At 37.7% G+C, this 22,542-nt stretch overlaps 1 protein-coding gene across 4 annotated transcripts in view; it reads right to left on the bottom strand.

The window, feature by feature from the left end:
- Window positions 1–388: 388 nt before the first annotated feature.
- The window catches only part of LOC135966529 (uncharacterized), a 273,782-nt gene continuing 251,628 nt past the window's right edge, over window positions 389–22,542 (bottom strand). For 3 of the 4 annotated variants that reach the window (XR_010579864.2, XR_010579863.2, XR_010579865.2), the window contains exons 2-3: window positions 10,858–10,960; window positions 389–524 (exon numbers count right to left, since the gene is read on the bottom strand). Coding sequence is in view for 1 of the 4 variants with exons in the window: in XM_065525465.1 (XP_065381537.1) it covers window positions 10,922–10,960 (39 nt within the window). In the remaining 3 variants the exon portion in view is untranslated. Of the gene's footprint in view, window positions 525–10,639; window positions 10,961–22,542 lie in introns of those variants that run through there. The other variant, XM_065525465.1, reaches the window with a different exon arrangement.

The following is a 22,542-nucleotide window of genomic DNA, read 5'->3' as shown; positions in this document are numbered from 1 at the left end:
AAACAGAGACAATTTGACTTCCTCTCTTCCTATTTGAATATCCGTTATTGCTTTCTCTTGCCTGATTGCTCTGGCCAGAATTTCCAATACTATGTTGAATAGGAGTGGTGAGAGAGGGCATCCTTGTCTTGCACTGGTTTTCAAAGGGAATGCTTCCAGTTTTTGCCCATTCAGTATGATATTGGCTGTGGGTTTGTCATATATGGCTCTTATTATTTTGAGATGTGTTCCATCAATATCTTGTTTATTGAGAGTTTTTAGCATGCAGGGCTATTGAACTTTGTCAAAAGCCTTTTCTGCATCTGTAAAAATCTTAATGTATATTATTTCTATTTGATTTCTCCCAACTTAGATGTTGTATTATTCCATTCTTTCACTGCTATAAAGATACTACCTGAGTCTGGGTAATTTATAAACAAAAGAGGTTTAATTGACTCACAGTTCTGCATGGCTGGGGAGGCCTCAGGAAACTTACAATCATGATGAAAGGCAAAAGGGGAAGCAGGCACCTCTTCACAAGGCAGCTGGAGAAACAAAGAGAAAAGCTCAGGGGAACTGTCGTGTATAAAACCATCAGATCTCATGAAAACTCCCTCACTATCACAATAACAGCATAGGGGAAACTGCCCTCATGATCCAATTGCCTCCCATCAGGTCTCTTTCTCAACAACTGGGGATTACAATTCAAAAAAGGCTTTGGGTGGGGACACAAAACCTAACCATATCATATGACATGGTTTCATTTATTTTTAAATCTGTCACGTATAAATATTAAATGATAGACTTTATTATTATTTTGTATAGAGAGTATTAATTTATTGAATGATATATTTGCCATTTTTGTTGCTCTTGGAAGCACCTCTGAGCTTCCAGATGGAGTCATTTTTCTTCTGCTTAAAGTATACTCTTTAATATTTATTTCATTGTGGGCCTGCTGATGAAGAAGCACCTTAATGTTTTCACTTTACCTTCTTTTCTTAAGCATCATTCCCACTAATTATCAGTTTATGGGTTGAGAGTTATTTTCTTTCAACACTTTAAAGGTATAATTCCTCTTGGCTGCATTGTTTAGGTAGATCAGCTCTTAGTCTTGTTGTTCCTTTACGTTTACTTTGTCTTTTTAGCACCAACAATAACAACAATCCTGCTCTAGACAATTTACGTTTTTTTCTTTGCCTTTTTATTCAATACTTTTATAATGACTTATCTAGATATGCCTTCTTTTTATTTATGGTACATTGGGTTTTCAGGGTTTGTGGATGAGGCTTGGTATCTTTCATCAACTTTTTGACAATTCTTAGCCATTCTTTTTATAAGTATTTATTTTCTCATTTTCTCTCTCTTTTTCTTCTAAGATTTCAATTACAAATATTTTACTTTCTCATTGTGTACTCTGTTATTCTCTTTTCTCTATATTCTGTTCCTTTAGTCTCTCTATTCATTCTGAATATTTTCTCCTGACCTGTATTTCATTTTACCAATTCTTTCTGTAGGTGCATCTAATCTGCTACTAAACTCATGTATTGAGTTCCTAATTTGGATTACTGTATTTTTAAAATTTAAAACTTCACTATTGTTTCCTTGTAAAGTTTTTTATTTTTTACTTTTGCCATAATTCTGCATATTGTCTCTTTTTTCCTTGAGCAATAGAAAGCATAGTTATGCTAAGGTCTGTATCTGATAAAACCAATGTCTGGAAACCTGAAGATATACTTATATTGTTCTGTGTTCCAGTTAGTTCCCATTCATGTTATCTTGTCTCTTTGTATTCGTGTCTCTTCCCTTGCCTCATATTTCCATGAATGTTTTATTATCAACCAGAAATTGTATTTGTAATATTGTTTGTGAAAGTAAACTCAGGAGTAATATGGTGTTATCATCCATAAGGGAGTATTTTTATTTATTTCTGCCACATGCCTGTGAGCACGTGCAAATTAAAATCATCTCAATTTAAGTATAGGAATTAAGAGAATTCTAAGATAAGCTGCAGTTTCTGTGAGAATCTGTTTACTTTTAGTTTATCCTTTCTCCTAGGGTGCAGCCCTTCAGGGATTTCAAACCTGAAGAAAGCAAGGACTACCTGGATTTGCCCCTCAACAGAACTTGGACTCCAACTTCTGTACTCTTAGCCCCTTAAATCTATCAATCACTTCAGCCTCCTACTTGCCCATCTGAATCAGCAAAGGTGGTGCTAAAAAGTGGCCTTTATTCACCACCTTCTGTTGTCTTCCTTCTCTCTCTCTCTCTCTTTTTTTTTTTTTTTTTTTTTTTTTGAGATGGATTTTCACTCTTGTTGCCCAGGCTGGAGTGCAATGGCATGATCTTGACTCACCGCAACCTCCGCCTCCCAGGTTCAAGCCATTCTCCTGCCTCAGTCTTCCGAGTAGCTGGGATTACAGGCATGCGCCACCACACCAGGCTAATTTTGTATTTTTAGTAGAGATGGGGTTTCTCCATGTTGGTCAGGCTGGTCTCAAACTCCCAACCTCAGGTGATCCACCCGCCTTGGCCTCCCAAAATGCTGGGATTACAAGCGTGAGTCACCACGCCTGGCCATCCTCCTCCATTTTTAACCTCCTTACCTAGTAGGCTCATTGTCTATCTCACTCCTAGAACTTCTAAGACGCTGACATTTTTCTCCCTTTACCAACTATAATTCACTTCTATCTTAATGCTGCTAATGAATATTTAAAGAGTCTCAACTTCCCTTGCCTCATATTTCCATAGCAGACTTTCTATGCTTTCCTCTGACCTCTGTTCCCAATCTTTTCCATACTTCCTTGTGGAAGAATGAGTTGATGTGATGTGAGTTTTAAGGAAGGCTTTGTGGGCTTTGATCTCTTATAGGGATGGGCTATGTGTACAGAGGGGGCACTGTGTCCTGCTCTCAACCATGTGGATTGCCCCCATTCCTGCAAGAGGAATGCCTATAGTTCTGAGTACTAGACTGAATCCATTATGGAAAGTACAGAAAATATTAGATGTCCACTTTGCTACGTATTAAATTGTATTTTCTGATGCAATCTTTATTAATAATGAAAGTAATTTTATATTCTTCTTTTATTTGGCTTCTGTCTTATTTTTCCAAACTCAGGAGAAAAAAAAGGATGTTATTTATCGATTTCAGTACCCATTCATCAAAAACTTTACTCTTATTATTGCATATTTTATGTAAGAAGCTTTTCATCCTCCTGTTCTTGGGTGTCATCATCCTAAGGTCATGCCTACAGCTTGGAGAAATAATAGTGATGCATCCAGTTAAATACATTTTTCTTCCCCATTCCATACTCCATTTATAGGCTGGGATTAATGACATGTTTAGAGTCAAAGTAAACTGAAGACATAACCTTGATGTCACAAGTGGAAACAAAGACTTGTTACAGGTCAAGATCTGAAGAAATTTTTCCAGCAACACAGAGATGTAACATCATGGATTAGAGAAAAACAACTGAACAACCTGTATATTCTAACCACAGCTATGATATCAAAGTTTACCTTCTCTATAAAAAGTAACTGATATGGTTTGTAATTATGTCCCCTCCCAAATCTCATGTGGAATAATAATCCCAATTGTTGGAGGGGGGACCTGGTGGGAGGTGATTGGATCACAGGGCTGGACTTTCCCCTTGTTTTACCCATGGCAGTGAGTGAGTCCTCCTGAGATCTGGTTGTTGCAAAATGTGTAGCACCTCCCCTTTCTCTCTATTCTTCCTGCTCCAGTCAGGTAGGACATGCTGGCTTCCATTTTGCCTTCTGCTATGATTGTTAGTTTCCTGAGGCCTCCCCAGCCACACTTCCTGTACAGCCTGTGGAACTGTTTGTGAATTAAACCTCCTTTCTTCGTAAATTACCTAATACCAGGTAGTTCTTTATAGCAATGTGAGAATGGACTAATACAGTAACCAAATTATTAAGTGCCGCTTACCTTTTTATACTTTGTGCATTTTAAAAATAAAATACTACAGAGCCACCAGTTAAGACCTGATGTCATCTAAGCCAAGAGAAAAACTTTCCCTAATCCAGCTAGAACAAAGGAGCCTGAACAGTATGAACAAAAGTATGGCCTTGGTCTCCAAACCCACAAACTGTGTTTGTATATACATAACCACAGATAAGACTCCTTTTATCTTGAAATATTTCCATGAGCTTTCATTTTTCTTTTTTCTTTTTTTCTGAGAACTTCTCATTATTTGCAGCTATTTCTAGGCCACAGCAGCACTCCAGTAGAGTGTTTTGGCAACAGACCCTGTTGTGGTCAGCAGCTCCTCTGCAGCTGGGATTTCTTAAAAGAAGTGAGTAGCATTTGCCTTGTAGTGCTCCAGCAACAAAACAAGGAACACTTCCATGGGAATCAGATAATCACAGAGCCTTCCCTCTCTCTCCCCTTCCCTTCCCTCATGTGATTAAAGAGATCAGAGCCACTGGTGCACATTTCAGTAAGCATGCCACTCACAGAGGCTAATGTAGGAACATAGTCCTAACTACCAGGCCCTGAAACACATTGTGGAGAACTCCGTCAACTAAAGTGATTGTGGGACTCATAACCTTGATGTCACGAGGGGAAAGAAAGACTTGTTACAGGTCAAGATTGTATCACTCTAAAGTAGAGACATGCTTCAGGTGGATATATACAGGTTTGTGCATTTGGTGTGGAGTGATTCAGCCAAAGAATTTACCCCAAAACAACAAGGTTATACATTGAACATCTAGGTTTGTCTTAACTATAGCAAACAACACAAAGTAAAACAAAACAACAACAAAATACCAAACACACAGTATTTTCTGGCTAAGCAGAAATTCATGGGCAAAAGTCAAAGACAAAGAGACTTACAAAGTATAAGTCAAAACCAACATCTTAAAATGTGCAAGTCCTGTTTGGCTCATCCAACTTGAACAAAGCCACTGTCTGATATCAATCTAAATATCTAGAACATGTTTTGATACTTATAAAAACAGGATGATGAAAATATACCACTGACTAAAATTGAACCTAATATACCAAGATGTTACCATTTTCTAATAACCTTCAAACAACAAAACAACCAAAGAAATGTCATTGAGTCACCATAACTTTAAATAAGGATCATTTTAGAATCATTGGGATGGAAACAACTGTGAAAAATACCCTTTGAAATCTTATAAACAGCCCTCACTGAAGCCTGAAAGATCAGTTGTGGACTTTTTGTTTCTTAAAAAAGTAATATTTTATTAACAATATTTTTATGTGATCCTAAAACACTTTCTCAATGTTGACTCCTCTCTGCAAACATCTGCTTTCACTTTGCAGAACTAGTCACATTCCCATCACTAGTGCTCACCCATGAGGGGCAGACACTTTACTTTTGATGAGCGACAGTTTCAACACCCACATTAGGCAAAAGGGCATTTCTCATGAGAAAAACAGGCTGCTTGTTTGACAAAGGGCTATTTGTGAGGTCACCTTTTGTTTAATGATCCCATCGCAAGGCAGATGTTGGAGAGGGAAGTTTGAGAATCCTTCTAAACCAGATGCACTTTGGGTTACTTCCTCTGCTTGATTCCAACACAGCTGAACAGAATAAAACAAAAGAGGAAATGGGGACACCCAAACTGAACATTATGACTGCCTTCAGCAATAGTCTTTAGAAACCCTCTCAGGATCCTCTGACAGCACAGAGGTGTGTCATCTTCTTATAGAATTTTGCTCCAGAAGCAGGATTTATACAATTTCTAAATGCAATTAATGGGGAAACACAGCTAGCATACATAGCAATAACTCAGGCAAAAAGGCAACACTCAAGCAAAATTCTTCCTGGAATTAAAATCCTGTTATTAAGTCAACCAACTTTTCTTTTAACTAACTAAACAACAGCAAGACATGGTAAGCTTTGACTCAGAGAAAGTTTCTGGGTTGACTCTCAGAAGCTTCGTGTTTCAATTCCAGTTCTGTAAGACTTTGGGTGATCTTTCTAAATTTACTTCATTCCTCTTAATCCTAGTATTATCATGCATTTAATGAAGAGCATTTTACTTGATGACACTTATTAATAAGTTTCTGGACATCTGTGTCCAGTGTCATATGAATAAATGAAATACATTCATACTTAACTTACTATTTTTACTCATTCCTTACCAATAGTCCCTCTTTCTTCAGTAATCCTTACCTCGGTTTAAAATGCCACCAACTGCCCTCTTTCCATAGCCAGAAATCTGGTAGTCATCTCCTTTTCTATTTTTGGTAATACAATGCTTCCTTAAGTGGTTCTGTATAGTTTCTATATTTTATAAACACACACACACACACACACACACACACACACACATATATATATTGCAGAAACCTAGACCTATAAGTTTAGTACCTGAATCTCTTGCTGATTCATGCATTTCTATCAATCTTGTCAGTCAGATATTTAGCTCAGATCTGTCCTCTTATCCAAGCTTTGCCAAGAGCCTCCTAGCTACTCTTCTGGCATCATGTTACACCCTACAATCCAGCTCTTCAAAGTCACCTGACTTCTTTTTAAAAGGTGCTTACTATATATACATCTCTCTCTTGCTCAACATTCTTCAGTTATTCCCTAGTGGACACAGAATAAAGTCTAGCTCTTTAGCATGTTACTCGGGCTCCTTCAGTGCCAGTCCTCACGAATTCCTCACCCATCCTGCAGAAGCTCCCAGTTTTCAATATTCTCCTAAATGCTGTGGAACCTCTGTCTATGCAGTATTCTAAAGATGAGGAAAATTAGTCCCTTAAGACTCAGCTTAAGCTTTGCCCCTTGTGCCTTTACTGTTAGTTTGCCCCTCTGTTCTTAAAAGTTTATTCCTGGCATTGCTCTTAAGGGAAGGAAGTTCGGAAGGGCCAAGAGTCCTAAATGTTAGACCTTTCTCTCTGAACACTAACAACATTAAACTCCATTCAAGAAGGAGAAAAAGAAGCCATCATCTAGAAACAATGTTGATAACCACAGTTCCTTAACTTGGGCTTGTTAAAAGACTTTACCTCCATGAGTATACTGAAACACATATTTAGTTTGTCTCCTATTATCAAGAAAGAAATATTAAAACTTCATTGTTGAGGATCACTCTGAATATGACAGTGCTCAAGACGATCAGGTCTTGAGATCTAGAAATTAGTATAAGTACTGAGCACTAGGGGAAAAAAATTATACTCTTCAAACTACATCCCTGGGAGTGTTAGTGATGTCATAATTCATGTCAGGGGAGCCATGGGGAACATTCCTGAGGATCTAGAAACTCTAGGATGGATACTTATAAAAGATAAGGGAAGTATAGCGCATAGGTTGCTGTGAGGTGGAGAGAAAGTTGCTTACTTTTCCTGAGCCTCAACTTTCTGAAAATATAGAAACACATTTAGATGATGAGTTATGAAGTGAAGGAGAGGATGACTCAGCAGCAATGTGCCAGTTCCATAGTGATTTCTCCATCAAGCTGGAGAAGGATTTGTAGCAATGGTTCCAGCACTAACTGTGCACATCTATAGGATGAAGGTAAGTAGGGCGGCTATACTTCTAGTTATCTAGTTTGCTTAGGACAGTTCTAGGTTATGCCTGTTGTTTTAATAGATGTTTTAAAAATTCCCATTTATATTTTTTAATGTCCAAATTTAGATAATAAGTTATATAACTGTAGTATGAATTTTTATTTTTTCTCTGAAAATTAGTAGAAATTATGTATGCTTCTGGCTTTTGGTAAATGTGTTGACTATGGAGAAGGGCAGGAGTTGGACTAGACAATGTTTCCTCCTTTTAAATCTCCCTTAAAAACATGTTTCTTCATTATGATTCTCAATCTTTTAGCATAATTTAAAAATTCATGTAGCCCTTTAAAAATAACTTTCAGGTAATATTTACTTGGACTTAAATGTTCAGATTTCAGTGAGATCCTATTGAATTAAATTTACAGGTTGCAGTGGGGAAAGGCTACCAGCAATCCTTTTTGCCTATCCCTCAGGGGACTTAGGAAGGACAGAGAAGAGACAAAAATCAATGTAACACTTAAACAACACTGCAATCGTGCTATAGCCATCTCAGTGTGATATCATAAGTAGCCAGTGTTCTTTTTTCCACCAAAGAATATCATTCTTATTAAACTCCCCCAATGAAAGCGTCCTTGCTAAGGGAATTCCACAAAATACATACATAATTTTACCATCTGCAGAGGTGATAGCACTTCGTTAGGAAAGCCAAGAATATTAGAAGATGTTTTCAAAGCAGCACCTCAGGTAAGAGACCCCCTCCCCACCTTTGTTGCTACTAATGGTTCTGCAACTCATTTTATGCTCATTGCATCACAGAATTTCCCCTAGAGAATATGGAATTCAAATTGGATGAACAGATGTTCACAAATTAAAGTACTCTATGTGTATACCTGCAGCAATCATGGAAGGGTAGGTGGAGAGGAGACAGGATAAAAGAAGAAACAGACAAGACATTTGGAAACGACCGAATTCTTGTTTTTCTTTTCTCTGATCACTTCTTATCTCTATGAACTGCTCTCCTCCTTTCTGCCATCTTGTTGCCCATCATCACATTATTTTTCCCACAACCTCTCAGTTTCCATTGACAGAGAGTTGTTCTCTCTGAGCAGTCACAATTGAGTAGTGGGAGACATGTGTTTTTAGATGCCAAAAGGCAACCTCTGTCTTTCTCCCTTTCTTTGCAATCATAGAATTGGGTTTTAGTAGTTTGACTGGGAAACATAGCTTACAAATAACTGAATTTGCATTTTTAGGCTGTAATTCAGCAGGCAGAGAAATTAGCTCTATCCTGGACAGGAGGGTTTATACAACGCTGGTCTCTAGTTGCTTCTCCTTTGCAGTTTATTCTCTCTACAGATCAGAGTCTTTGACTCAGGCTTGTTAGTTGAGGATCATTCAGGTTCACCTTCACTCAATCCTAAATCCCAATCATTTTTTCCCAATCAAAATGTACTCCCTCTACTCCTGCATCCCACCAAGCATCTAATTTCCTCTAGGAAACAGTCCAAGCCGTTTGTGCTAATGTGCCTGACAAGGACATACATTTAGAGCTCATTATTTCATGTTTCTAAAAAGCTTTCCTTCATAGAAATTAATCCTTCCTAAGTGAAAAATATTGCCAAGATCTCATTGAGCATTGCCTTTGAGGATTTTCTTTGTCTGTGTATTAGAATAGATGTCAGTGGCTCATGAAAAACAGCCACAGCTCACCAATAAACATTTTAATGAATATACTTACTTCTTCCCATCCTCCTGCTCCAGTTGAATTTTTAAAAAATGCATCCGATTTTTACTAAACAATGATGATTTGTAATTTTTACCGTGGGGCTTAGAGAGGAATTATAAAACCCCATCATTCTTCACATCGCATTATTTTACTCATTAAACGATGTTTTAAAATCTCCCAGATTTATTTTTTCTACTCAGGTTACAATAAATCAGTGTTCATCTCTAGAGGGCCATTCCTCATCTGCCTTATCTGTTTTTGAGAACCTCGATGGTAGATTTGCCTGTGTGACCACATGAGGTAAGGTCAATCAAGCTCATCTTGTCAAACTTGTCATAACCCTGGGATTTCACATAACAGAACTTCCCCTCCTGCATTCTTAGCAATGCCACACAACAGGGGGATTTTAGAATTCAATATGCAAGCTTATATTCTCTGCAGTGAGTAGTGTTTCAACAAAATTTCCAGCATCTTGAAATTGTGTAACATAGAAAATAAACAGAAGAAGAAAATAATGTCTCATTTCACCTATCTCCATGTAGAAAATTCATAGCAAAAAAAAAAGAAAAAAAAATTTTTAACCATGGTAGGGGCTTAAGGGCAGGGGGATGATCTGAGCATAAAAATCACATTTGCTTCAGCCATCCAGAAAGCATCTTTGTTTACCATTGTCGTGTTGTGAAGGAAACACTGGCTACTTAGGACATCACGATGAGATGGCTGTCACAGCACGGTTGCACTGTTGTTTAAATGTTACACTGATTCTTGTCTCTTCTTTGTCCTTCCTAAGTCCCCCAAGGGACAGGCATAAAGGATCACTGGTAGCCAAAGAGTGTAAAAGAGAGAAACTAGACAGTAGTCTATCTTTAGCTACATTTGGATTATTATCTTATTTTTAGACCAATCATGGCAAATGTGCTTTGCGGTTCATAGTGGCAGTATTCACACATCTATGCCCTAACCTCCTCACCTGCCACCTCTTTCCCAAAACTCTCAAACAGAAATGGTAGATTTTGGTTTCATCAGAAGACAACAAGGAAGTATCCTGAACCTATGCCTGGAGCGTCTCAGGTCTTTAGGACATAGCCTTGCACTCAGCTGTGTTAACATGAACTTGTTTCTTTCCATTTCCAACCAGCCCTGACTCCCTGTGACCACGGAAACCCATCAATAATAGAATGTGACCCTCCCCATATATATTACTGTCCCCTGCCAGCTTCCCTACAATGTTTCCTGAGAAAAACTTTCTGCCCACCACCCTGAAAATGTAGGAAGGATTTCAGTCAGCTGTTAGAAAGAAGTACACAAGTACGTGAGTGCAGTAAAATCCAATGGTCTGTGCATGAGGATGAGGGTCAGGAAGAGAAGCAGCAAGGAAATGCTGGTAGGCTATGGTACAAGGTTCTGCAAAGGAGGGACTCTACAACTGCATGCTTTCTGCACATAGCCTTTAATGCCTTGAGATTGTTTTGGAATTTCTGGCACATTTTGAGAAGAAAACTGCCTACGTCTCTACTTGGCTCTCTGAGAAAAAAATGAGTATGTACTAGAGGGACTATACGTTGTAGGCTTGGAAACAGGCTGGCACACTGAATAATTGCAGGCTACCCTAGGTGTTCAGAAAGGGAAGCAGAGCTGTACTGTCTGCTACCTGCATGTGTAATGAACTTCATAGCTTGCTGTGGTGGCAGGGAGATCATGCAGAGTGTTCAGCTTCAGACGGAGCCTGGGAACAAGGTCCAGGGGAGAAGTATCTGCAAAAACAGAAGGAAAATGAGTTACATTGTTTCAGATAGACAGGTGAAACGGGCTTTGAGATCTATTGCATAGCGCGGTGACTATAGTCAAGAAGAATGTCTCGTATATAGTATTTCAAAATAATAACAGGATAAATTTTAAATGTCTCACCATAAAAAAGGACAAGTAAATGAGGTGCTAGATATGTTAATTAGCTTGATTTAATCATCCCACATTGTATGTAGACATCGAAATATTACATTACATCTCATAAATTTATGCAATTATGATTTGACAAGCAAAAACAAGACCAGATAGTCCCGATGTTCTTTAAATTGTCTCCGGGTATTAAAAGCCAAGAAAAACTGTTCAATATTTTTATAAGGCAGGTATAACTTTGATATTTATGCCTAATAAAGATGGTAGCAAAAATTTTAAGATGTGATAGGAAGTTTAAGGAGAAAAAGTTGACAGGACAAGCATTTTAAAGATAAAATACTACTTCTGAGAGGCACATGATGTTTTAGCAAAGCATCATGCACAGTAGGCAATGTATTTACAACGGTGCCAATGCTTCATGAGTGGTAGCATCTGACTACATGATTCATGAAAGCACAAAAGTTGCTGGATGTGAAGTGTCTCTGTTCCACAAGCCCTTCAGTAGGGCAAACCCTGCACAAATTCCACCTCCATCTTTCCTCACTGGGTTCCTCCTGGCCAGCCTGGACATTCTGAATTGTCCTCTTGCTGTTCACATACTTCACACTATTGTCACATCCACCCATCCTGCCATTTCTGGATACCCTCCCCCGTGTCTAATTTTTACTGCGTCTCCTTCTGCATTTAACTCCCCAAGGTCTCAGATCCATGAAATAAAACTCTTGTCTGTTGCAAGGTGATTGGAAGAGGAATGCAACATAGGCCATATTTGGGGTAGCTGAGATCATTTTCAACACTCAATTCAAAAAGTAGCTCACTATTTGCCAAACCTCCTCAATAGCTAACCCTGCACTGAGCGCATAGCATTCAGGCCCTCAGGACAATACAAGGGAGAACTGTATTTGAAACTATTGACTTAAGGGAAAATCTAGAACGATCATTCGTTTCTCCTCCTAGGGAGGAATCAATTTTTTCAAGTAGTCCACCATGTGTGGGCATAAACATGATTATCTGTCGCTCATATAAATACTTCATTTAATACATATATTCTATGTTTTTAAGACCCAACACATTTATGTGAAATAGAAAATGTGAATACATATATTCTTGTTATTTCAAATTCACGTATTTTGAAAACGCATAGAAAATAAACCTATGGAATTTTTTAAGTCATTAAGATTTTGAAAAAAGGTGAAAGTAAGCCCCTATTTTTGTATGTTATTGTTTTCTACAGAAGGAGAAAAAAATGTTTATATTTTGGAAGAACGGTGCTTTATTAAGAATTACATTTTCAATGAAAATAGAAATATGTGAATAATCACATTAAGACTAAACAATGCTGCCATAAAGAAATATTGTTAAGTACTAACTGATGCCTTTAAAAGAAGATCCAAAAATTGTTACTAAGTTTAATTACATTCACATATACAATTACATATATGTACATTCACATGTACAATTACATATACGTTTTAATATTTTATATTGCATTTGTTTATCAACTCTGATTTTTCAGGTGAGCAGTTCTTAGCTATCTTTAATTTTGTTCCAAAACAATTGATTTTTTAAAATTCAAATACAGGACTTTGTATTTTTTATATTAAATTATATCTTATAAAAATGTTGCATTATTCATGTTAACCTAATGTTACAGACGCTGAGAACCTGAGGACTTTCAGATTTTTATTTTTTGAAAGTCAGAAGATTAATTACCATTTTCAGAAAGAAGATTAAGTAAAATGGAGAAAGCTTGCTAACTCCCTGGATAAGTAGTAATAGGTTGATTAATGAAGGATAATAAGAATCTACCTTGTAGCTCCAAGAATCCTTTTGAATAAAATTTTTTGTATCTTTTAGTTTGATGTACAAGGAAATCCCATTACACTCACTACCCAGATTCTACAAGTATTTACATTTTGCCTAATTTCTTTTTTTCTATTTGTGTATGTATATGTACATTTTTTTTCTGAACCATTTGATAGTAACCTGGAGACAATATGTTTCTTTAACCCTAAAAATTTTAGGGTGATTTTCTTAAGAGCAAGGACATTCTCTTACAGAACGCCTGCAAAGTTATCACAATCAAGAAATTTAACTTTGATACCTGAAGATTATGTACCGAATGCTTGTGTCCCCCACACAGATTCATAGGTTGAAGTCCTAACCCTCAATGTGATGGTGTTTGGACATGGGGCCTTTGGGAGGTTATTAGGCTTAGATGAGATTATGAGGATGAGGCCCTCGTCCAATGAGATTGGTGAACCAGGACTCTCTCTCTCTTGCTCTTGCTCTCTCTTTCTCTCTCCTTGTGTGTGTGTGTGTGTGTGTGTGTGTGTGTGCGCGCCTGTGCATACAGAGAAGAGGTCATGTGAGCACACAGCAAGATGGTGGCTGTCTGTAACCCAAAGGCAGAGCCCTCATCAGAAAACAACCATGTGACACTCTAATCTTAGACTTATAGCCTCCAGAATTGTGAAAAAAAAATTTCTGTTGTTTAAACGACCTAGAATATGGTATCTGGTTCTGCAGCCCACAGATACTAAGATACCAATCCACAATTCATATGCAAATTTTTTCAGTTGTTCCAATAATGTTCTTTACAGTCATTTTTTTCCTTAAGTTGAGAATCCAACCGAGGAACATATATTTTATTTAGTTGTCAAATCTCTTTAATTTCCTTACATCTGGAAGCTTTCCTCTGTCTTTTAATCCTTCGTGACCTTGACAATTTTGAAGGGTACTTGTCAATTACTTCATAGAATGCTTCTTGCTTTAGGTTTGGTTGATGTTTCCTCATGATTAAATTCAGGTGATTGACTTTGGCAAGACTTCTGTGGAAGTGATGGCTTGTCCTTCTCTTGATCATATCTGGAAATATTTAATGTTCATGGGCCCAGTAGTAATGAAACTTGCTTTGGTATACAGCACTTTTTCCACTGAAAAGCTTTTTTGTCGTTGTAATTAATAAAGAATTTGTTTGGGATACTTTAAGCCTATGCAAATATAACAGTTCTTGTCAAAATTTTATCCACCAGTTTTAGCATCCACCATTTCTTCTACATTAATTGGTTGGCACTCTACTGTCAAGAAAAGCAGCTTTCACTTATCTGTCTGCGTGTTTTGAAAATTAATATAAGAATGGACTCATGAATTCTTATTTTATATAATGGATTGTAATTATTACAATTATTATTGTTGTTGTTATATTCTGATGCTGAAGTAGTTCTCAAATCTGTCCAGTGGAAGTCTCTTCAAGCTGGTTCCTATGTTCTTTTGACATGGGTCTGTCATTCCTTGGACATCTTACTTTCTGTCACAAAATATTCCAGACTTATCTTGCTCTTTCCTTCCCAAATTCCACAAGCAGCCATCTCTCCAAGAAGCCCTAGATCTGATTCCTTTTAGTGGAGATTATGATTACAGATCAAGATCATCTGGGTTCTAGGTGTATGCTTTGCTATAGGTATAGCATTGTTTCAAGGTCTCTAGGCAGACAGAGGTAGGCTACTTGTGCGCACACACACACACACAGACACCACACATATACGTATATACACACAAACATATAATTAGTTTTATTTATATTTTTCAGAAGCTGAGAGTTAATCTATTTTCTTTCTTCCTTTTCTTTGTTTTTCTTTCCTCTTCTGGCCACCATCTTCTCCTTCTCTTTTTCCATTCTTTCTTCCTTTAATTTTCATTTTTCCTCCATGTCTACTCATAGTCTCCTTACTTATAGTCAAGAGAAAAGGGTCTCTGAATTTTCTGGATACAAAAATCATGTACCTCTCTCTGGCACTGAACCAAAAATGGGATAGATAGGAGAGGGGCTGCAGACTGAAAGTGTCCCGGGAAGAGATATAGACCTATCAGCCCTCAGCAGCATGCTATGACCTAACAAGCCCCTTGTTCTCTAGCCATCAATAAATGCCAGCTTAAAATATACCTTTGAGTGTTATTTCTGGCAACTATCCTTTGTAGTACATCTCAGTCTGGTCAAAATTCTGTACAGAGAAATGAGAGGAATCAGGGCTTAATATTTAAAACATCCTAGGTCTAAGCCTCTAAACACTTAAACATCATCTTAAAAATAAATGCATAAAAATGAAAAACTTCACAATTAAAAAATTATACTAAACACTTTAACTTTTAAAAAGATACTTGAATAAAAGATTTATAGGCTAGAGAAGTACTGCAAAAGAAAATATTTGGAGATTCATAATTTGACACAAATTGTTTCTCTACCTTAACTTCTGAAAGATCTAATTAAGGAAGGTGTTTTTCTTTTCTTTTTTATGAAATAATATGTCCTGACAAACTGCATGAATATAAAATATATATGTTTGGTACAAGTGTAGGACTCACAAATTAACCTTTCTGGTACAAATGCAGAGTTTGTTAAACAAAATCTTCCCAATCCAGTACTTTTTCAAGAATATTCTCATAAAAAAAATTTGGGAATAGGTTGAATTATCTGTCACATTCTTAACCTTATGGCTTTTAACCAATCATGGACTCAGAATTTTATAGTTGGAAGAAACTTTCCAAATTACACATTCCCATCTTCTTCTGACTTCACTTGTAAAGGAATTACTTATTTCGATAATTTTTTTTTTTTTTTTTTTTTTTTTTTTGAGGCAGAGTCTCGCTCTGTCGCCCAGGCTGGAATGCAGTGGCGCGATCTCAGCTCACTGCAAGCTCCGCCTCGCGGGTTCCCGCCATTCTCCTGCCTCAGCCTCCCGATTATTTCGATAATTTTAAAAGGCAGAGACTACTGAGAATTTTACATCACTTTTAATCAAATTCTCTTAGTGCCTATCATATGGTTATACATAAATTAGCTTCCAAATATTCCAGTCAAACATCCCTTTAGTTTATGTATTGAATTCTTACCATGTACCAGGAATTGTGTGGGTGCTGTGCATGCAGCACTCTGGCTAGTGTGTGGGAAGTCGATGGTAGAGGATTGTGGACAGAAGAAGGAAGACCAGTTAGGAGGTGCCTGCAATCATAGCGTAGGAAAGAGATCATTATGATACAGAATAGCAGAACAAGCAAACTGATGGGTTAGCTGGATTTAGATATATGTTATAGAACTCACAGAACAGGCTAATGGAGAGGACATGAAATATGTGAAAAAGAAAGAGGTTACAGATGGAGATTGTAGGATTGTATTTGTTTTTTAGCCTGAAGTCTAAAGCTTGTCTTTATATCAGGATGGGAAACACTAAGGGAGAGTAAGTTTGGGGTGGAAAAGAAATTAAGTGAGTTTTGTGGGCATGGTACTTTTGAGATGGTATTTGATTTCCAAGTGGAGATGTGTAAGTATTCCAAGTGGATAACTTATGTGGGGTTCACTGGAAAGATCAGGACTGGAGAAATCATCAGCTTATAAATAGGATTTTATAGCCTCAGACTAGGACCCAAAGGCATATTTTTAACTGGCATTTATCTAAGGCTCACTGTGTATTAGCAACTGTTCTGAGTGCCTACATGCATTGATTCATTCAGCTCTCCCAGCAGTCCAACTCAGTCAGGTAGACACCTTTATTATTATTGCTATTTGCAAATAAATAAACTAAGGGCAAAGAGAGACTACATAATGTACTCCAGATTGCATTGCTAGTAAATGCCAAAGCAGAATGTGAACCCTAGCAATCTGAGTTTACAGCCCTGCTCCTAACCATCATGTTGCTCCTATTTATGTAACATGACCCTGCCCAAAAGAAACTTGTGATGTAGTTGAACAAATGAAAGTAACACACATGAAAAACACAAAGATAAGTTAGGTACTAAAATGTCATGGTGTTGACTGTGAGTCAAAGAAGTTTGGAATGGGTTTGAACTTCTTAGATAATAGCACATAGCAATAATTAGCTACTTCATTGTGATTCAATTACACACGGGAGATCTGAAATAATTTAACAGATTCCATAAATATCCAATTTATAGCCACAAATTAGCTTAGTCATGGGTATTATCATGCTCATAATAGCTAATCATTTAGATATTGTGCACAACTTGCCCTACTGCCAGCACTTTTGTAAAACCTCACTGTCATTTAAGTCTTTCTTAATCAACCTTCATCAAGTAGCAGTAAAGAGTGCTACTAAAAGGCTCATTAACACTTTTTCTTCTAAACAGACAATTATAGTCTATATTCACTTCATTCTACATTATAAGCAAAAACTTAGGAACTTCATGGGAATTCCAATTCAACAGAAACTTATTGAGGACGAAATCGAGAGTGGAAATGCACTAAACCTTGTGAGATTGTTAAAGCCTTGGCTCCAAGATTTTGCCAGCTCTATGCCAAATTATGCTCAATAATCTTTCTCTTTTGAAAGTAAAGCCAGGATCTCTAACTTACTGACAAGGAGATACTGCTACTTTTCTTACGACAAGATGACTTCTAGACCCCTACTTTAAAAGTATTGTTTTTGCTAACATCAGTGCTGAAAATTTGTGTTGTGAGAAAAAACTCCCTAGAAATGCTTTTCCAGCTCCAAGAATCACTGGAACTGAGCAGTGTCTCCAGCAGCAATGAGTGTTTGGTGCTTTAGTTTGGTGTTAAACATGGCCCATGGGCCAAATCCAGCCCATCATCTGTTTCTGTATGATCATAAGGATGGTTTTTCCATTTTTAAGTGGTTGAAAAAATAAATAGTATTTCATTACATATGAAAATTTTATGAAATTCACATTTTAGTGTTCATAAATAAAGCTTTTTTGGAACACGCCCATTCACTCATATATTTCGCATGGCTATTTTTACACTCTGCAATGGTAGAGATGATAATTCTTGACAAAGACCATATTTCTGGTCCTTTACTGGAAGATTTCTCTAATTTATGCTCTATATTTTGAAAACAAGGCTCTGGTCATAACCAATTTTGGAATATAAAATATCTGTTTATTTTTGTACTTCTTAAAAATCATAGTCCTATATAGCAGAACTAATTCAAAAGTAAGAGGGCCATATTTATCAATGAGTGAGAAAATAGAACTACATTCAAGCAAACCAATCATTCATTACTAAAAAATAAATTTGATCACAGTCTCTGTAGAAAGTCAAATCGGATTTACTATTTGGTTGCTTTTTAATGACCTTCCATTTTTTCTTTAAGAGAGTTTATTGCTAAATGTTGTCACATGGGGAATTCCAGAACTCTGTACACATGCATCGGTTTTGGCCATTTTCTATTGAAGAAAGTAGAGGAAGACTTTTTGATCTGAAAAAACGATCCCTTGAATTTGACAAAAGCAAGAAAATTATTTCACAATTACATATGGCTTTGATTAGTCATAGTTCTTTAAACTCAACAATGTCTTGTCATTCCTACAACTTGCTAAGTTGGCAAACTAGGTATATTTATCATTGGTTTGAAGTAAGGAAACTGAGGCCTAAACCATCATTGCACTATAATGAAAAAAGAAAAAGAAAAAAAGCGTAGGGCTTAGAGTCAAAACCCTGGGCCCCCATCCCACTCAACTCCCCAGGAACTGTGTGTCCCTTATCTAAAAATGGAAGTGAGAACCTTGACTAACTTTCTTCACTGAGATGTTGTAAAGATCAAATGAGATGAATATGAGCATGCTCCACAAACTCCATAAAACACTTTATTAAAAGGAAAAAGAGACCTCTCTAGATTCCTCCTCTATGGGCAGGGAATCTCTGAAAGAAAGACAGCAGCCCCAGTCAGAGGCTTATAGATAAAACTCCCATCGCCCTGGGACAGAGCACCTGGGGGAAGGGCAGCTGTGGGCACAGCTTCAGCAGACTTAAATGTTCCTGCCTGCTGGCTCTGAAGACAGCAGCAGATCTCCCAGTACAGCATTCTAGCTCTGCTAAGGGACAGACTGCCTCCTCAGGTGGGTCACTGACCCCCGTGCCTCTGGACTGGGAGACACCTCCCAGCAGGGGTCAGCAGATATCTCATATAGGAGGGCTCTGCCTGGCATCTGGTGGGTGCCCCTCTGGGACAAAGCTTCCAGAGGAAGAAACAGGCAGCAATCTTTGTTGTTCAGCAGCCTCCACTGGTGATAACCATGCAAGCAGGGTCTGAAGAGGACTTCCAGCTAACTCCAGCAGACCCGCAGCAGAGGGGCCTGTTAGAAGAAAAACTAACAAAGAGAAAGGAATAGCATTAACATCAACAAAAAGGACATCCACAGAAACCCCATCCAAAGGTCACCAACAACAAAGACCAAAGGTAGATAAATCCATGAAGATGAGGAAAAACCAGCGCAAAAAGGCTGAAAATTCCAAAACCCAGAAACCTCTTCTCCTCAAAAAGATCACAACTCCTCGCCAGCAAGGGAACAAAACTGGATGGAGAATGAGTTTGATGAACTGACAGAAGTAGGCTTCAGAAAGTGGGTAATAACAAACTGCTCTGAGCTAAAGGAGCATGTTCTAACCCAGTGCAAGGAAACTAAGAATCTTGAAACACATTAGAGGAATTGCTAATTAGAATAACCAGTTTAGAGAAGAGCATAAATAACCTGATGGAGCTGAAAAACACAGCACAAGAACTTCATGAAGCATACACAAGTCATCAGATTCATCAAGGTTGAAATGAAGGAAGTATGTTAAGGGCAGCCAGAGAAAAAGATTGGGTTATCCACAAAGGGGAGCCCTTCAGGCTAACAGCAGATCTTTCTGCAGAAACCCTAGAAGCCAGAAGAGAGTAGGGGCCAATATTCAACATCCTTAAAGAAAAGAATTTTCAACCCAGAATTTCATATCCTGCCAAACTAAGCGTCATAAGTGGAAGGAGAAATAAAGTCCTTTACAAACAAGCAAATGCTGACAGATTTTATCACCACCAAGCCTAACTTACAAGAGCTCCTGAAGGAAGCACTAAATATAGAAAGGAAAAACTAGTACCAGCCACTGCAAAAACATACCAAATTGTAAAGACCATCAACACTATGTAGAAACTGCATCGATTAATGGACAAAATAACCAGCTAGAATCATAATGACAGGATCAAATTCACACATAACAATATCAACCTTAAATGTAAACAGACTAAATGCCCCAATTAAAAGACACAGATGGGAGAATTGGATAAACAGTTAAGATCCATCAGTGTGCTGTATTCAGGAGACCCATCTCATGTGCAAAGATGCACATAGGTTCAAAATAAAGGGATGGAGGAATATTTACCAAGCAAACAGAAAGCAAATAAAGCAGGGGTTGCAATCCCAGTCTCTGATAAAACAGACTTGAGACCAGGCATGGTGGCTCACGCCTATAATCCCAGCACTTTGGGTGGCCAAGGCAGGCAGATCACAACGTCAAGAGCTAGAGACCATTCTGGCCAACATTGTGAAACCCTGTCTCTACTAAAAGTACAAAAATTAGCTGGGCATAGTGGCATGCGCCTTTAGTGCCAGCTACTCAGGAGGCTGAGGTAAGAGAATCGCTTGAATGTGGGATGCGAAGGTTGTAGTAAGCCGAGATCATACCACTGCACTCCAGCCTGGCAACAGAGTGAGACTCTGTCTCAAGAAAAAAAAAAAAAAGATTTTAAACCAACAGAGATCAAAAATGACAAAGAAGGGCATTATATAGTGGTAAAGGGATCAATGCAACAAGAAGAGCTAACTAGCCTAAATATATATGCATCCAATACAGGAGCATCCAGATTCATAAAGCAAGCTCTTAGAGACCTACAAAGAGACTTAGACTCCCACAGAATAATAGTGGGAGACATTAACACCCCACTGTCAATATTAGACCAATCAATGGGACAGAAAATTAACAAGGATGTTCAGGATTTGAACTCAGCTCTGGACCAGCAGACCTAATAGTTATCTATAGGACTCTCTACCCCAAATCAACAGGACATACATTCTTCTCAGTGCCACATTGCACTTATTCTAAAATTGACCACATAATTGGAAGTAAAACACTCCTCAGCAAATGAAAAAGACAGAAATCATAACAGTCTCTCAGACCACAGGGTAATCAAATTAGACCTCAGAATTAAGAAACACTCAAAACTGCACAAGTACATGGAAACTGAACAACCTGCTCCTGAATGACTACTGAGTAAATAACGAAATGAAGGTAGAAACAAAAAGGTTCTTTGAAACTAATAAGAACAAAGACACAACATACCAGAATCTCTGGGACACAGCTAAAGCAGTGTTTAGAGGGAAATTTATAGCACTAAATGCCCACAGGAGAAAGCAGGAAAGATCTAAAATTGACACCCTAATATTACAATTACAAGAAGTAGAGAAGCAAGAGCAAACAAATTCAAAAGCGACCAGAAGATAAGAAACAACTAAGATCAGAGCAGAAATGAAGGAGATAGAGACACAAAAAACTCTTCAAAGAATCAGTGAATCCAGGAGCTGGTTTTTTTGAAAAGATTAACAAAATAGATAGACCACTAGCCAGACTAAAAAAGGAAAAAAGAGAGAAGAATCAAATAGACACAATAAAAATAAAGAGTATAACACCACTGATCCTACAGAAATACAAACTACCATTAGAGAATACTATAAACACCTCTACACAAATAAACTAGAAAATCTAGAAGAAATTGATAAATTCCTGGACACACACACCCTCCCAAGACGAAACCAGGAAGAAGTCAAATCCCTGAATAGACCAATAACAAGTTCTGAAATTGAGGCAGTAATTAATAGGCTACCAACCAAGCAAAGCCTAGGACCAGGCAGATTCACAGTCAAATTCTACCAGACGTACAAAGAGGAGTTGGTACTATTCCTTCTGAAACTATTCAAAACAATAGAAAAAGAGGGACTCCTCCCTAACTCATTTTATGAGACCAGCATCATCCTGATACCAAAACCTGGCAGAGACACAACAAAAAAAGAAAATTTCAGGCCAATGTCCCTGATTAACATCAATGCAAAAATCCTCAATAAAATACTGGCAAACCCAATCCAGCAGCATATCAAAAAGATTATCCACCACAATCAAGTCCGCTTCATCCCTGGGATGCAAGGCTGGTTCAACATATGCAAATCAATAAACATAATCCATCACATAAACAGAACAAATGACAAAAAAACACATGATTATCTCAACAGATGCAGAAAAGGCCTTCGATAAAATTCAACACCCTTCATGCTACAAACTCTCAAGACACTAGGTGTTGATGGAACGTATCTCAAAATAAGAGCTATTTATGACAAACCCACTGCCAATATCATACTGAATGGGCAAAAGCTGGAAGCACTTCCTTTGAAAACCAGCACAAGACAAGGATGCCCTCTCTCACCACTTCTATTCAACATAGCATTGGAAGTTCTGGCCAGGGCAATCAGGCAAGAGAATGAAATTAAGTCTATTCAAATAGGAAGAGAGGAAGTCAAATTGTCTCTGTTTACAGATGACTTGATTGTATATTTAGAAAACCCCATCATCTCAGCCCAGAATTTCCTTAAGCTGATAAGC

The sequence above is a fragment of the Macaca fascicularis genome, chromosome 12 (assembly GCF_037993035.2).
Source record: "Macaca fascicularis isolate 582-1 chromosome 12, T2T-MFA8v1.1".
Taxonomy (NCBI): domain Eukaryota; kingdom Metazoa; phylum Chordata; class Mammalia; order Primates; family Cercopithecidae; genus Macaca; species Macaca fascicularis.
This window is presented reverse-complemented; position numbering and strand designations above follow the sequence as displayed.